The sequence below is a fragment of the Mus caroli genome, unplaced genomic scaffold, assembly GCF_978045245.1.
Source record: "Mus caroli unplaced genomic scaffold, Mus_caroli_1 scaffold_4, whole genome shotgun sequence".
NCBI classification, from domain to species: Eukaryota; Metazoa; Chordata; class Mammalia; order Rodentia; family Muridae; genus Mus; species Mus caroli.
In genome coordinates this window covers 142,309,718-142,325,797 of record NW_028227259.1, presented here as the reverse complement: position 1 = coordinate 142,325,797, position 16,080 = coordinate 142,309,718, and the positions used below count along the sequence as shown (strand labels likewise).

At 44.4% G+C, this 16,080-nt stretch overlaps 1 protein-coding gene across 1 annotated transcript; it reads left to right on the top strand.

Annotated features, from left to right (window-relative positions):
* The first annotated feature begins 844 nt into the window (after nucleotides 1-844).
* Znf3 (zinc finger protein 3) lies at nucleotides 845-15,732 on the top strand. The gene is made up of 5 exons (XM_021161908.3): nucleotides 845-960; nucleotides 4,017-4,141; nucleotides 5,657-5,748; nucleotides 6,223-6,349; nucleotides 10,368-15,732. The coding sequence occupies exons 2-5, from the start codon at nucleotides 4,087-4,089 to the stop codon at nucleotides 11,411-11,413; spliced, it is 1,320 nt and encodes a 439-aa protein (XP_021017567.1). The 5' UTR covers nucleotides 845-960; nucleotides 4,017-4,086; the 3' UTR covers nucleotides 11,414-15,732.
* The last annotated feature ends 348 nt before the right edge of the window (nucleotides 15,733-16,080 follow it).

Sequence of the window (16,080 nt, the reverse complement as noted above, 5' to 3'; positions counted from 1 at the left end):
CCCATGGCGCTATTTTGGATATAATATCATTAGTACCAGCATAAATTCCAAATTTTAAAAATATAACTATTATACTTCTTACCAAGCAGTGGAGATACCATGTTAAAAAGGTAATCCATTTTTCTACTATAAGAAGTTTTGAGCCGGGCGTGGTGGCGCACGCCTTTAATCCCAGCACTCGGGAGGCAGAGGCAGGCGGATTTCTGAGTTCGAGGCCAGCCTGGTCTACAAAGTGAGTTCCAGGACAGCCAGAGCTATAAGGAGAAACCCTGTCTCGAAAAACCAAAAAAAAAAAAAAAAAAAAGAAGTTTTGAAATAAAATATTTTCTTAATTAGTGAAAATGTTGTTCAAAATAATTAAAGAAAGATTCATGAGTAAAAACAAAACAAAACAAAACAACCAAAAAACAAAACCCATGGTGCTCTGTTATTTTTTGTTTTGTTTTGTATCATTGGTCAGGCTGGCCTCACAGAGATCTGCCTGACTCTGCTTCCCCAGTGCTGGGATTAAAGGCGTGCGCCATCACGACCAGCCAATGGTGCACATTTATATTAAGGGATTCTTCAAGTTTCATATATTTGCTATGGAGGTTTGGGTGATGGTGTACTCTCTCTGCCTCAGAGCCACTAGAACTTGTGCCCTGAATTTCCTGGACCTCCAACTTCTTCTTCAGCCTACGCATCGTCCCTTCCCAACCTGGCCAGCATGTGGCGCAGTCTGGTGCGCTTGTTTTCCCAGCACGAGTCAGCGTACCATCGAGAGATGAAGACCTCCCATTTTCCTAGACAGAGCAAGTGGGCATTTGTTGTCCTGGGTGGTGAGAAAGGACGACCCGGAAACGATATGGGGAGGGGCAGTTTCCGTTCTTTGTTCTGTTCTCCGTTGTGTGGGTCTGTGACAGGGTCCAACAGGACCTGTTTCGTGTCCGGCCCCCTAAGTCTTACGTCCCTGTCCCCAGGGTGAGTGGGGCCATCTCCCGGACTCGCGGTGAGGTGGAAGTTGTGGTCGCCGGGGAAGGGGGTTGGTGTTCACACGTCCGCGGCCCGCCGGGGTTCTGGGCCCACCTTCCTCCCGCAGTCGCTGTCCAGCTCCGCAACCCTAGCTGCAGGCGCGCAGCGTGAACCCGGGTGTCGCGTAATGGGACTCCGGGTCTGCTTTTTGTGTCTCTTACCGTCCCCAGCCCCAGTGTTTAAGATTCCTAGCGTCGCTACGGAGGTCTCCCTCTCTTTAAAACAACTGATGACAGATTGCCACCCTAACTTGGTACTCTCAGCACACCGATTTCTGTGTGAGGGCAGGAGAAGGAAGTTTTTCCTTAATTGAATCGGAAAACCAGACAGTAGTTTCTGGGTCGCAGTGAGAACTAGGGCTTGGGAGGAGGTGCGAACTCGGGTCCTCGGTAACCTCACCAAGATCTCATGTCCTATGGCTATAGTTTTTTTTTTTTTTTTACTGACTGATACCCTTTCGTGGACATGCTGGAGCCGGTTCATTAGCTGGCTAAGACATTGAGAAACTAGTTGAACACAGAGAACCTTAGGTCCATTTCAGCTCTCTAGGGTGTACTGAAAAGACAGTATGTGATGGTCTTTGCTGGTAGTTCCTAGCACATTTACCCTCCATACTTCTTAAGTATCTATATTAGACATAAACTGAACCCGATTTCCCCATTTTGACCCCTTAATCATACAGCACTGGTAGAACCTAAAACAGAAATTCTCAACCTTTTAATGCAGTTTCTCATGTGGTGACCCCCCAACCGTAAAGTTATTATTGTCACTACTTCATAACTGTATTTTTTTTGCTACTGATATGAACAGTAATATAAATATCTGTGTTTTCCAATAGTCTTAGGTAACCCCTCTGAAAGGGTCATTCAACTTCCAAAGGGGTCACGACCTACAAGTTTGAGAAACAGTGACCTAATGTGAATTTCCAGGAATTAGCCAGATTGGCTTGCTCACATCCAATCCCAGCACAGAGGCAAATGAAGCAGGGCCAACTTGTACTATACAGTGAATTCCAGGCTAGTCTGGGCTATAGTCTGATTCTTACCCAATAAAGACCAAACCAAACAAACAAAAACCTCAGAACTGCACAAAAGGTGCTAAGTTTCCAGTCATTGCTACCTTAATCTTATAGTGAGTTACTCCAAAGAAAGAGGAAAGGATCCAGGAGGCGAGGCCTTTCTTGACCTGTGCTTACAGCCAGGTGGTCTTTTTTGGTTCACACAGCTTGAGAGAGTAGGGTTAACAACAGGGCAAGGAGCTGGGCGTGATGGTGCACACCTTTAATCCCAGCACTCGGGAGACAGAGGCAGGCGGATTTCTGAGTTTGAGGCCAGCCTGGTCTACAAAGTGAGTTCCAGGACGGCCAGGGCTATACAGAGAAACTCTGTCTCCAAAAAACCACCTCCCCCCCCCCCAAAAAAAAAAAAAATCAACAGGGCAAGGGAAAGGCCCTGCCCACACCTGGATGGTTTTACTCTGTAGTTTGTTGTTTTTGAGACAGCTCTCTCTCCCCGTAGCCCTGGCTGTCCTTGAACTCTCTATGCACACTAGAGTTGGCCTCCAACTTACTGCTGCCTCTGCCTCCCGAGTGCTGAGGTTAAAGGTGTGCAGCACTACCACCCAGCAAAATATTTTTTTTTTTTTTTTTTTTTTTTGGTTTTTCGAGACAGGGTTTCTCTGTATAGCTCTGGCTGTCCTGGAACTCACTTTGTAGACCAGGCTGGCCTCGAACTCAGAAATCCACCTGCCTCTGCCTCCCAAGTGCTGGGATTAAAGGTGTGCGCCACCACCGCCCGGCTCCAGCAAAATATTTTAACGGTATACTTTTTTAAAAATTTTATTTATTTTTTTAAATTGTAAATGTATAGGTGAATTGCCTGCATGCATGTCTGTCCACCACTTGCATGCTGTGCCTGGTGCCTGAGAGGCCAGAAGAGAATATCACGTGGTTGCTGGGAATGAAACTTTGTTCCTCTGGAAGTACAGCCAATACTCCAGACCACTGAGCCATGTCTGTCTCCAGTCCTTTTGCATAACCTTTTTTGTTGTTGTTGTTGTTTGTTTGTTGTTTTTGTTTTTTGAGACAAGAGTTTCTGTAATAGTCTGGCTAGCTGACCTTTAAAGGGAAATAATTTTGTTGTTTTTGTCCCTTTTGAGATGAGGTCTCATACTCACCTCAGCTTGTCCCATTTTTATTTTTATTTATTTTGTGTATGGGTGTTTTGCCTGTGTATATATCTGTGTCCCATGTGCATGTAGTGTCCCCATAGGACAAAAAAGGGCATCAAATCCCCTGAGACTGGAGTTGCAGAAAGCTGTGAGGTACCAATGTGAATGATGAGATTCAAACTTTGGGTCCTCTGGAAGGGCAGCCAGTGCTCTGAACCACTGAGCATCACTCCAGCCCCTTGTGTGTTTTGTGAGGCAGGAGCTCATATAGAGCTAGAGGAAGCACATCTGGGGTTAGATTTTTTTTTTTTTTTTTTTGTCTTTTGTCTTAAGATACGGTTTCTTTTTAGAATTAGAACTTAAGCTCCAGGTGTTGTAAGTTGCAATGTAGGTGCTAGGAATTGAACCTGGGTCTCCAGGAAGGGCACCAAGTATTCTTAACCACCGAGACACCCATCCCTCGAGTCCCAAGGCAAAGTTTCTTATAGCATAGGTTGGCTTTGATCTGATCCTCCTGCCCACCTCCCTAGTACTGGGATTACAGGTGTAAGACACCATACTGGGCTCTGGGTCAGTCATTTCATCCTGTGGAGTGATAGCCACCTCATTGTTAACACATTTTACTCAAAGTGTTGTGTGGGTGGAGAAGATTTGGAAGTCTGGATTTCTTGTATGGTCTCGTCTTATTACCGGGAGGAAGTGCCATTATTCACGGGGATCTAAAAGAGTCGTCCCACGTGTTTCTTTTCGCTGTCCCTGGGTATGGAAGTGCAGGGCCCTCTTTATGAAATCAGGAGGCATTTTTAAAACTCAGTTTTCATCTCTTGCTTCTGCAGTCCTTCAAAACCTGCTGCTTGCTGAGTCTACAGCTAGCCGACCAGTGACCAGAGCATTTCTCCCTCGCCCATGGAAACCCAGGCAGACCATGCATCTCAGGGACCTCTGCCCCTGTTAGAGAGCGGTAAGGCATGGGACCAGGGGCGGGGCATTCTCATCTCTTCCCGTCGTTTACTTGTTTGTGTTTTGTTTTCCTTTGAGCCAGGGTCTCACTTTGTTGCCATGGCTGGCCAGAGACTCATTATATACACTAGGATGATCTGAATGTCAAAGAGACCTGCCTGCTGTGTATCCTGAGTGCTAGGATTAAAGGTGTGGGCCAGCACACTTGGTTTGCTTGTTTGATTTTTGAGACAGAAGCTCACTATATAGCCCAGGCTGGCCTTGAGTTTTCCAGGTCTTTGACTTGTGCCTGGAGTGTTGGGCTTAAACTGATGCGTTTTATTACATTTTCATACCTCTTTTTTTTTTTAGCATTAAAAGGTTGTGGAGTTGGAGCGATGGCTCACTGGGTAAAAGGTCTTGCCACAGAAGCTTGAGGCCAGGAGCTTGAATCCCCAGAACCTACATTAAAGTCGGACATTTATTTAGTAAGAATGTCGTCCTAGCATTCCTGTGGGGAGATGGGAGCTACAGATAGGAGGGCTTTCAGAAGTTCATAGGCCAGCTAGCATGGAATACATAGCAGAAAACCCACAAAGATCCCCTGTCTCAAATAAAGTAGAAGGCAAGGACTGACACCTGAGATTGTCCTCTGACCTCCACATGTCATGTGTGCATCCACACTCACACAGAGAAAAAAAATTCCCCAAACATTAGAGAGGTTTGTGGGAGATAGGACTTACTAGGTATGGAATCCAGGGCCATACATAAGCTAGGTAAGTGCTTAGCTCTGAGCTACAGCCTCAGGGTTCAATCGTAATGTCTGTTGATCCTATGTTTCCTAGGAAAAAGCTCTTAAAGCCCTTTTCATTTTTCTTTTTCTTTTCTTTCTTTCTTTCTTTTTTTTTTTTTTGAGACAGGGTTTCTCTGTAGACTAGGTTGGCCTTGAACTCAGAAATCCGCCTGCCTCTGCCTCCCAAGTGCTGGGATTAAAGGCATGCGCCACCACTGCCTGGCTCTTAGAGTCCTTTTCATCAGATCTGGTTATATGTAGTGGGTTAGACCCTAAGAGACAAACACCAAACTTACGGCTGATGAAGAAAGGTATGTGATCAAGTTCAGAGCTAGGAAATATTTCTATTGTGTAGATAAAAATTTGATCTGCAGATGACAAAAGAGGAGTGGGTGTTGTGTTTTCTGTCAGAGCTTGAGGGAAGCTGCTCACCTTTCTTTGCTTAAGAATCCCATAAAAGACTTTGCGGTGATGGAAGGGAAATGACAATATAACTGGTTCCTGGCCCAGTTTGAAGAAAGGGCATGAATAGTCACAGGAGCCGTTAGTGGAGTTCAGCGGTAGAACACTTGCTCGCATGCACAAAGCTGTGGGTTTGATCCCTAGACCCACCAAGAATTTAAAAAAGAAAAAAATATGGCACTCATGAAAGGAAAGACTGGGTGGTTTGGTGGATTTTTGAGACATGTGACCATGGGTCAGAAAGCAGGTAGATTGATTCCTAGCCCTGATATTGTCCTTCAGCTCTTTCTTCTTCAAAAGTCCCTTCCTTTCCTGACAAGGACAGTCTGGGGGACAAGATGTTGGCTGCTGCGCTTCTAAAGGCCAAGTCTCAGGTAAGCCATGGTTCCCTTCATTCTTTTCCTTTTCCTTTTGATGTCTCATTCAGTGCCCTAAATTCTAATTCTGTCCATCTAGACCACAGATCTGGGGGCACTGAGATGATGTAGTGCATAAAGGTGTCTGCTGCCATCCTGCGAATCTGAGTTCAATCCCTAGTAGCCACATGTTAGAGAGAACTGACTGTCTCAGGTTGGCCTCTAACCTCCATGTGTGTACAGTAATGCCCCTTCCCCAAATAAATAAATGTTAATAAAGAAAATTACTTCCGTTGTGAACTCTTGGAAGGCAGTTATGTCCATCACTATCCCTTCAGTGCTGCACCTTGTTGTGGATGTTCACGCTGGCATTGCTGCAACCTCTGCCCACATCCCAAAGAGGTATTATCAGCCCCATCCTGGCTGCTATTTGGTCTTTCCAGTCCAGACCCTTGCCCTGAAGTTGCATGTCTGGCCATGTGACTGTTTCAGGAGTTGGTGACATTTGAGGATGTAGCTGTGTACTTCATCTGGAAAGAGTGGAAGCGGTTGGAACCTGCACAGAGGGACCTCTACAGAGATGTGATGCTGGAGAATTATGGGAATGTGTTCTCACTGGGTAAGGACATGGACTTCTCAACAGAACCTGCTATCTCTTGGCTACGGGCTTGGCTAGTGGCAGTGCAGTCTTAGAAAACTCTAATGCTGCCCAAAAGAGATGGCACTTTCTGCTCTTGCAGAAGACCCAAGTTCAGTTTCTGTTACTCACATGGAGACTGAAAATTGTTTATAACTCCATTTCAGGGGATCTGAAGCAATCTTCTGGGCTTCCAAGGGCAATAAACATACAATTGGTACATACATACACACATACATACATACATACATGTAGGCAAAGAATCATATACATTAAAAATAAATTTAAAAGCAAACGAGCAGTGGTAAGAATAACTCTCATTTATAGGATACTTTTGTAGTGTATTCGGAAGTCTCACGGATGCCTTGCATTTCCTCCTCACAGTGACTCCATGGTTGGGGAGATGAGTATTGTCCTCACTTTATAGGTATGCATAAGCAGGCCTGGAGAGGTAGCTCAGTGGTTAGGAACACTAGCTGATCTTCTGAAGAGCTCACAACCTTCTATAGCCCTAGTTCCTGGAAATTTGATGCCCTCTTCTAGCCTCTATAGACACTAAGCATACACTAAGCATACATGTGATACACAAACATACATGCAGGCAAAACACTCATATATGGAAAAAATAAAAAGACCATTAGAAGCCAGCCGGGTGTGGTAGCATAAACTTCTCAGCAATTGAGAAGTAGAGGCAGGTGGACCAACTGTTGTATGTTCACCACATAATGGCTTTGAGACCACCCTGGGCTACATGAGACCCTGCCTCAAACAAGCAAGCAAGCAAGCAATGAACTTAGATACTTTTTGCATGATGATAGAGCTGGTGAATGGCAAAGCTTGAGCTCCAGTGGTTTTTCCTGTTATTTATGTCTATATATGCATGTATGCATGTATGTATGTATGTATTCACTTATTTGAGACAGGGTTTTACACTGCACCCTAGGCTAGCCTGGAACTTATTCAGTAGTCCAGGATGACCTTTAATTGTGTAATCCTTCCACACCAGCTACTCTAGCACTGGGATTATAGGTGTGAGCCATCTGGCTGAGCCCCATTCAATTAACACCAAACCTGGTGCTTTAGCCCTGTATTTTCATGACTTAACATGTCACAAACAGACTTCTAAAGGATCAGTATGTTGGGGTTTTTGAAGATGTAAGGTAGTGCTCCATGTCTAGGTGGACATGGTAGAGCTCTCTATGCCTCTGTTTTTCTGTTAGATTACCCCAAGGACCTACTCTTTTGTTTAGTAGCTTATGTACCCCTAGTAGAAATGGATTGTTTGGTGCTGGGAATCAAACCTGGGTCCTTGCAAGGGCAACAAGTGCTTTAACCTGTGAGCCAACTCTTTAGCTCCTCTCACCTGATTTTTGTTCCCACTGTCTGAGTCAGGGTTTCTATTCCTGCACAAACATCATGACCAAGAAGCAAGTGGGGGAGGAAAGGGTTTATTCAGCTTACACTTCCATACTGCTGTTCATCACCAAGGAAGTCAGGACTGGAACTCAAGCAGGTCAGAAAGCAGGAGCTGATGCAGAGGCCATGGAGGGATGTTCCTTACTGGCTTGCTTCCCCTGGCTTGCTCAGCCTGCTCTCTTATAGAACCCAAGACTACCAGCCCAGGGATGGCACCACCCACAAGGGGCCTTTCCCCCTTGATCACTAATTGAGAAAATGCCTTACAGTTGGATCTCATGGAGACATTTCCTCAACTGAAGCTCCTTTCTCTGTGATAACTCCAGCTGTGTCAAGTTGACACAAAACTAGCCAGTACAATTGACCCCTTGTCAACTTGACACACAAATGCATCACTAGTAAGCCTCAACCTTTAGTTTCTTTCTTTCTTTTTTTTTTTTTAAAGATTTATTTATTTTTATTATATATAAGTACACTGCAGCTGTCTTCAGACACTCCAGAAGAGGGCGCCAGATCTCGTTACGGATGGTTGTGAGCCACCATGTGGTTGCTGGGATTTGAACCTTGGACCTTCTGAAGAGCAGTCGGGTGCTCTTACCCACTGAGCCATCTCACCAGCCCCTTTCTTTTCTTTTTTTTTTTTTTAAGATTTATTTATTATTATAATACATAAGTACACTGTAGCTGTCTTCAGATGCACCAGAAGAGGGTGTCCGATCTCATTTACGGATGGTTGTGAGCCACCATTAGGTTGCTGGGATTTGAACTCAGGACCTTCGGAAGAGCTGTCGGTGCTCTTAACCACTGAGCCATCTCTCCAGCCCAACCCTTAGTTTCTTATTCATCCCCAAGATCTAAACAATTTTAAAAGTCCCACAGTCTTTACATATTAAAAGTTCAATCCTTTTAAAATATCCAGTATCTTTTAAAATTCAAAGTCTCTTAACTGTACGCTTCACTAAAAACATCCTTCAAGAGGGAATAATATCGGCACAGTTACAATCAAAAGCAAAAATCAATCTCTAACCATCCAATGTCTGGGATCCAATTCACAATCTTCTGGGCTCCTTCAAGGGCTTGGGTCACTTCTCCAGCCATGCCCTTTGTAGCACACACGTTGTCTTCTAGGCTCCAGCCCGTCTGTACGCCACTGCTGCTGCTGTTCTTGGTGGACATCTCATGGTACTGGCATCTCCAAAACTCTGCTGTCTTCCACTGTAACTTGGCTTCACCAATAGCCTCTTATAAGCTCTCTTCATGGTGCCAAGCCTCAACTCCTTTGCATGACCCCTTCAGTCCTGGGCCATCAATTGCAACTGAGGCTGCACCTTCACCAATGGCCTTCCATGGCATCTCACTGCTTTTTGTGACCCCTTCATGCCTTCAAAATCAGTACCACCTGGGTAACTCTTACACATTACTAAGTCCAGCCACAGCACAAGGTACAACCATGGCTATCTCTGGAACACAGCCTCTGTGCTCTCAGAAAACACTTCCCAGAAGATGTCACCTCAGTGATGCTGGTCTCCTCTTAATCACCACTAATTTCTTATAGCTCCAGCTAACCAGCATCAATAGTCCCAGTAATGCAAAGATTTCACTTTAATAGTTCTGGTATCTTGTTAATCACAGCTGATTTTTCAGCCCCAGCTAACCAGAACCACAGAATCTTCACAATCAAAGTAACAATGGCCTGGAAAAGAGTCTTTAATCTTCCCCCTAAAATTTCACAAGCCAGGCCTCCATCTTCTGCACTGTTCTCAACATTATCTTCCAAGCTCCTACACAACATCCCACAGAGCTCTTAACACCAAATGGATCTTCTGGCCCAAAGTTCCAAAGTCCTTCCACAGTCCTCCCCAAAACATGGTCAGGTTGTCACAGGAATACCCCACTATGCTGGTACCAGTTTGTCTTAGGGTTTCTATTCCTGCACAAACATCATGACCAAGAAGCAAGTGGGGGAGGAAAGGGTTTATTCAGCTTACAATTCCACATTGCTGTTTATCACTGAAAGAAGTCAGGACTAGAACTCAGGCAGGTCAGGGAGCAGGAGCTGATGCAGAGGCCATGGAGGGATGTTCTTTACTGGCTTGCTTCCTCTGGCTTGCTCAGCTTGCTTTCTTATAGAACCCAAGACTACCAGCTCAGAGATGGCACCACCCACAAGGGGCCTTTCCCCCTTGATCACTAATTGAGAAAATGCCTTACAGCTGGATCTCGAGGAGGCATTTCCTCAACTGAAGCTCCTTTTTCTGTGGTAATTCCAGCCTGTGTCAAGTTGACACAAAACTAGCCAGTACACCAACAAAGCAGGCCATCTCCTCCCACCTCTGCACGTCCTTGACTTCCTTTGGGTTCACATCTTTTCTCCCCGACTTTGCCTTCTCCTTTATTTCTTCTATTTCTTTAGCCTATTTGTCTTACCTTTCTGAAAGGCCTCTCGTTAGGAAAGCGAAGGGGCACTGTACTTCGGGCTCTAAACATCAGCCACATGGTTACCTGTCCTCCAACTTGTATTTATGTTCTCACAAATAAGAGATGACACTTTTTTTGTTTTTGTTTTTTTTTTTAATTGTGCTAGATGGCGATTCCAAAACTGGAAATGATCGAGTAATCTCTGAAGGTATGGGGTCATGTGAGATGATACTGGGGCGATTCCAAAAGGATGTTTCTCAGGGTCTTAAGTTTGAAGAAGCCTACGAACAAGAAGTCAGTTTGCAAAGGCAGCTAGGGAATTCCTCTGTTGGAAGACTGAATAGGAAAATACAAGAGTTTCACCAAGTTAGAGTTGAGGAAAAGCTCACCCATATGGGAGAAAGAAATGAGAAGTACAGTGGGTTTGGAAACAGCTTCACTGTGAATTCCAAACTTATTTCACATCAAAGACTTCAGATGGGAGACAAACCCCATAAGTGTGATGAATGTAGCAAGAGTTTTAATCGTACTTCAGACCTTATTCAACATCAGAGAATCCACACTGGAGAAAAACCCTATGAATGTAGTGAGTGTGGAAAGGCCTTCAGTCAGAGCGCACATCTTATTCAGCACCAGAGAATCCACACTGGAGAAAAACCTTATGAGTGTAAGGATTGTGGGAAGACCTTCAGTTGTAGCTCTGCTCTCATTCTGCATCAGAGAATCCACACTGGGGAGAAGCCTTATGAATGTAACGAGTGTGGGAAAACCTTTAGCTGGAGCTCCACTCTCACTCACCACCAGAGAATCCACACGGGGGAGAAGCCCTATGCTTGCAATGAGTGTGGGAAGGCCTTCAGCAGGAGCTCCACCCTTATTCATCATCAGAGAATCCACACTGGAGAAAAACCCTATGAATGTAATGAGTGTGGGAAAGCCTTCAGCCAGAGCTCACACCTCTATCAGCACCAGAGAATCCACACTGGAGAGAAGCCCTATGAATGTATGGAATGTGGAGGGAAGTTTACCTACAGTTCCGGCCTTATTCAACATCAGAGAATCCACACAGGGGAGAATCCCTATGAATGTAGCGAGTGTGGGAAAGCCTTCAGGTATAGCTCAGCTCTTGTTCGCCATCAGAGGATTCACACTGGAGAGAAGCCTTTGAATGTAATGGGTGTAAAGCAAAAATTCTCTCAGAGTCTCTGCTGAGAATCCACATCAGAGACTCCACATGAGGGAGCCATAAACTATTTTCTTCATGCCCTGATCTACAGAACTCTTGCCTTACCTGTTTTAATAGGACCAATTTAGGGTCTGTCCCACCTCGAACAATTCACTTAACGTGGGGCTGACTGGGAAAGCAGGGGTCAGCAGGGTTTCCAGGAACAGAGTCTTAAAAACACTGTGAGGCAAGTAGTAAATGAAGCACTGAGAATCGAAGGAAGCTTGGGGACCAGTTACCCCCTTTTGGGAAGGGGTTTGCACTAAACCAATTTTCTCATACCAGAAGAGCCTTTCTTTCCAAGATGCGGATGGTGCTTCTGTGCATCAGAATTGCAGAGATGTCACAGCTGGAGTCAGTCTGGTGAGCACAGAGGTGGAGGGAATAGTAGTCTAGAGTCAGCCTAGGCCCTGAGAAGACAGACAGAGGCTGTGTTTCTTTTCCTTTTCTTTTTTATTTGAGAGACAGATTCTCCCTAGGCACCCCTGGCTGTTCTTGACCAGACTGGCTTTGAACTCAGAGAGACTTGCTTGCCTCTGCCTTCTGAGTGTGGGGATTAAAAGCGTATACAACTATTCCAGGCTCCCAGGGGCTGCATTTCAAAAGCACTCTTCCTAATCCAGCTTTAATATTGGACAAGGACTATGCTGCTTTGGTACATGATTCCATGAATTCAGGAAACTTGGTGCTGATGGGCTTATTTTATTAGGGGAAACAAAAAAAAAGACCCCATCAAGGGTTTCTGTAATGACTACCCTTTAGGCTCTTGGAGCAGTGTACTGTGTTTTCAGGAGCAGTCAGGCAGTACTGTAGGCAGACCCTGTGACGTCACTGACAGAGAATCCCATAGGAACAGTAAATAACCTGAGGTAGGTCAGAACTGGTAGATTTAACACTGGCCTGACTCCTGTCCTTTTTAAACTTCCTATTCCTGTGATGAAAAGTAATTTAATGTCAACCTCTAGTTACTATATGCTCTCAGGGAACTTGCCTGCCCCTCTTGTCCTGCCCTCTTACATATAACATCTGGCCTCAGCATCTGGATTCCACCTCTTACTTCAGCTACTTCAAAGTACACAAACAGTAAAGCCAGAGAGGGATTGAGGTTTGAGCTTTGCAGGGGGCTTCTCCTAGGTTTAGGTGGTGCTCCCCGAGTGTTCCCAACCCAACGGATGACTTTCCGTATTTCCCCACCCCTGCCCATCCTGTAGCAGAAACGAAATGCACTACTAAACAGAATAGTTTTTCCCAAGGGAGTGCTTTTGTATGGGAGTCACACTTGTGTCAGTTAAAACAGCACAGTGACCGTAAATGGGATCCTAAAGTGAACTTTGAAACTTCTTTGATAAACTTTTTTTGGAGGGGGTGGGGTGGCACCAACTTGTCACACACAGCTCTCTCAATCTCTTGTAGACATTGTTGCAGACTATATAAATGTATGTAGCCATCTTCATACCAAATTCAGGGTCTTATGAGCTATAGATCATTTTGTCTAAGAATGATGCTGAAAACTAAAAAAGTATACTTGGCTCTTGTGTATCAATGGGTAAATTTCTCTGTCTTGCTTGATGTTTTTAGCAGGATATTATAGCCATGGAAGACGGTAGGCTAGGAATGTTATGATGAGATTAGCATTAAGATGGCCATGAACTCACTTTTTTTGTAGGTTACTGTGATGGATCTTCTAATATTTGTCTTTAATTTCACAAAATTATGGAATCAATTATCCAGGCCCCATTAACATTTGTTGCCAGGTCTGATGGTTCAGGCTCTAATCTCAGCTTGGGAGCCTGATAGAGGAAGATCACAAGTTCAAGGCTTGCCTGGACTACTCTGAGTTCAAGACCAGCTCGTAAGCAGTCCGTTTCCCTGTTGGTCATTCTAATTACTAGAAATTAAGCTGAGCCAAATTCTGCCTCCTTGTCAGTTTTACAATTAGCTTCTAGTTCTGTCTTTCCAAGCAACACAACATAATTTTTTATCAAATACAAATTTAGAGAACATTTTTTTTAAAGATTTATTTATTTATTATATGTAAGTACACCATAGCTGTCTTCAGACACTCCAGAAGATGGAGTCAGATCTTGTTACAGAGGGATTTGAACTCAGGACCTTTGGAAGAGCAGTCGGTGCTCTTACCCACTGAGCCATCTCTCCAGCCCCCTAGAGAACATTTTTCACTCATAGCAAAATCAGCTCTGTTATTTCCCCTCTGATGAAGATTAAACCCAGTGTCTCATGCTGGCTGGGAAAAATTATGTTCCTCAGCCCCATTGTTTTTCGGTGTGTGTATTCATGCATGCACACACATAGTTGGTTCTCTTGCTACGTGGGTTTAAGGAATGAAGCTGAGGTCACCAGGCCTGGCAGGGGCAAGAGTCTTTGAGCCATGTGTCTGACCCACGAGGGATTTTTGTTTTTTTTTTGTTTTGTTTTGTTTTTTGGACAAAGTTTCTATGAAGCCCTGGCTGTCCTAGAACTCACTTTGTAGACCAGGCTGGTCTTGAACTCAGAGGTCTGCCTGCCTCTGCCTCCTGAGTGCTGGGATTGGGTGCACCACCACCAACTGGCTGGATTGTTTCTTTTTAGCAAACAATACAAAACAAAAACAAAAAGAAGGAAAAAAAGTTGTTTTGCTTTTATTTGTGTTTGAGGTGGAACCCTGCTATGTAGCTCAGGCTAGCCTTGAGCTCAATCCTACTGCAACCTTTCCAAATTCTGGAATTACAGGTTAACCCATCATGACCAGTTAAAGATAGTTTTAAAAAGTTCTCCAAGGAACTATTTATGTAACTCATTTAGACAGCTGGGTTTTCCCCCTCAATTTAAAAAAAGAAAAAGAAAAAGAAAAAGAAAAAGAAAGAAAGAAAGAAAGGCCCAAAGGCCAGAGATGTAGCTCAGTCTGTAGAGTACTCGCCGCACTCGCTAAAGCCCTAGATTTGAGCTCCAGCACTGTGCTAATTGGGCATGGCTTAATTCTAACACTTAGGAAGGTCAGGAATTCAAGGTTATCCTCAGTTACATGTGTTTGTAGCTAACCAGAGCTACAAACCCCTCCCCAATAAACCATAGATTTTAGATAGGTACACTATTTAAAATGTCAGTGATGAATGGGAAATTGTATAGACTATCCACACAAAAAACGACTAGAATAGTTTGTCCTAAGATAACAGTTGTTTTGCTTTTTCTTCAGATTTTATTTTTATTTATCTTTTGAATTATGGGCCCGAGGAAGCTGTTCAAGGGCACTCGATCCCATGGAGCTGGAGTTACAGCTGTATCTCACATGGGCTCCCAAATGCCAAACTTGGATCTTGCAGAACAGTATTTTAGTAATTGTTCTATGCTACACCGTGGCGAAAGCAACTGTTATAAAAGAGAGCACTTAATTGGGGTTTTACTTATAGTTTTAGAGGGTTAGACCATGACCATCATGGCAGGAAACAGACAAGCATAGCACTGGAACAGCAGCTGAGAGCTTTGTATCTTGATCTCTAGGCAGCAGCCAGGGACAGGGGTTGGGGAGTACTGTGACAGAGAGAAAGGAGAGACAGGTCTTGGCATGGGCTTTTGAAACTTCAAAGCCCATTTCCGGTGACACCTCCAACAAGGCCACACCTAATCCTTCCTAAGAATTCCCTGGGGACTATGCATGCACGTATATGAGCCTCTGAGTGAGCCACTCTCATTCACAGTCACCTGATGGCCTCCTGTCCAGCCTAAGGATGATAATTAGGACTGACTACCCACTGAGGCAGGTGGCAAACACGGGAGTTAGTCCAAGTGTATTGTGTGATTCCTCCTCATCCCTACAGCTTCTCAGTCAACATCTGATCCACGCCTTCTTCCATATTCTCATGACTCCTAACTTGGCCTTGGCCTTTGGTTCCAGCCTCACAGTGAATCTCTGCAGTCTCTTTTCTCCGTACACTCTTCCTACCTACATGTATTAGTTACTGTATTGTCATGGCCAAATAACTGACATGGATAAAACATCATCCATGGGTAAGCATTAATGTTGGCTCACAGTCTCACAGATTATAGTACACACTTTCCCCTTCTCCAGGTTATTCGTTTATTGTACAAATTGAGTATGACACAATGAATTGACACTTCTTCTACAGATGTGGAACTTAACAGATGAAGTCAGACGTTTTAGAATCCTGTTGTTGCTTTTATAGCTGGAGAGTTTTTAGACTTTAAATAGACGTATAAGTAAGACCTTCAAAGTATTTCCTTGTCTGTGGTCAATACACAATTCTACCTGTGAGACTCTAAGAACTGGATGAAATACAGGGCGGGGGGGGGGGGGGTGAGATGGCTCAGTGACTCAGAGTGCTTGCTGTTCTTCCATAGGACTTGAGTTTGGTTACCAGTACCCATTGTTGGGCAGTTCACAGTCACCTCTAACTCTAGCTGCGGGGGATCTGATGTCCTCTTCTGGCCTCTGTTGGTACCTGCACACACATGGTGTACACATACACAAATAAATTTTAAAAGTTGAAATACCTTTTAAGAATTGGACTTGGGTATCTGTTTCTGGCTCTGCCATGACTTCAATGACTTAAGGCTTCCACAGGAGGTGGTAGAGGAGATCATTTACTGAGTGGAGTTGATGTTAGTCCCTGGTGAGCTTTGTAATGCTAGAGTCTAC

Excerpts from the sequence above, each read along its gene's own strand:
- Znf3 (XM_021161908.3), top strand. The coding sequence starts at position 4,087 with ATGGAAACCCAGGCAGACCATGCATCTCAGGGACCTCTGCCCCTGTTA. Across the intron at positions 4,142-5,656 it reads TCTGCCCCTGTTAGAGAGCG|CTCTTTCTTCTTCAAAAGTC; the intron begins GTAAGGCATGGG and ends ATTGTCCTTCAG. Across the intron at positions 6,350-10,367 it reads TGGGAATGTGTTCTCACTGG|ATGGCGATTCCAAAACTGGA; the intron begins GTAAGGACATGG and ends TAATTGTGCTAG.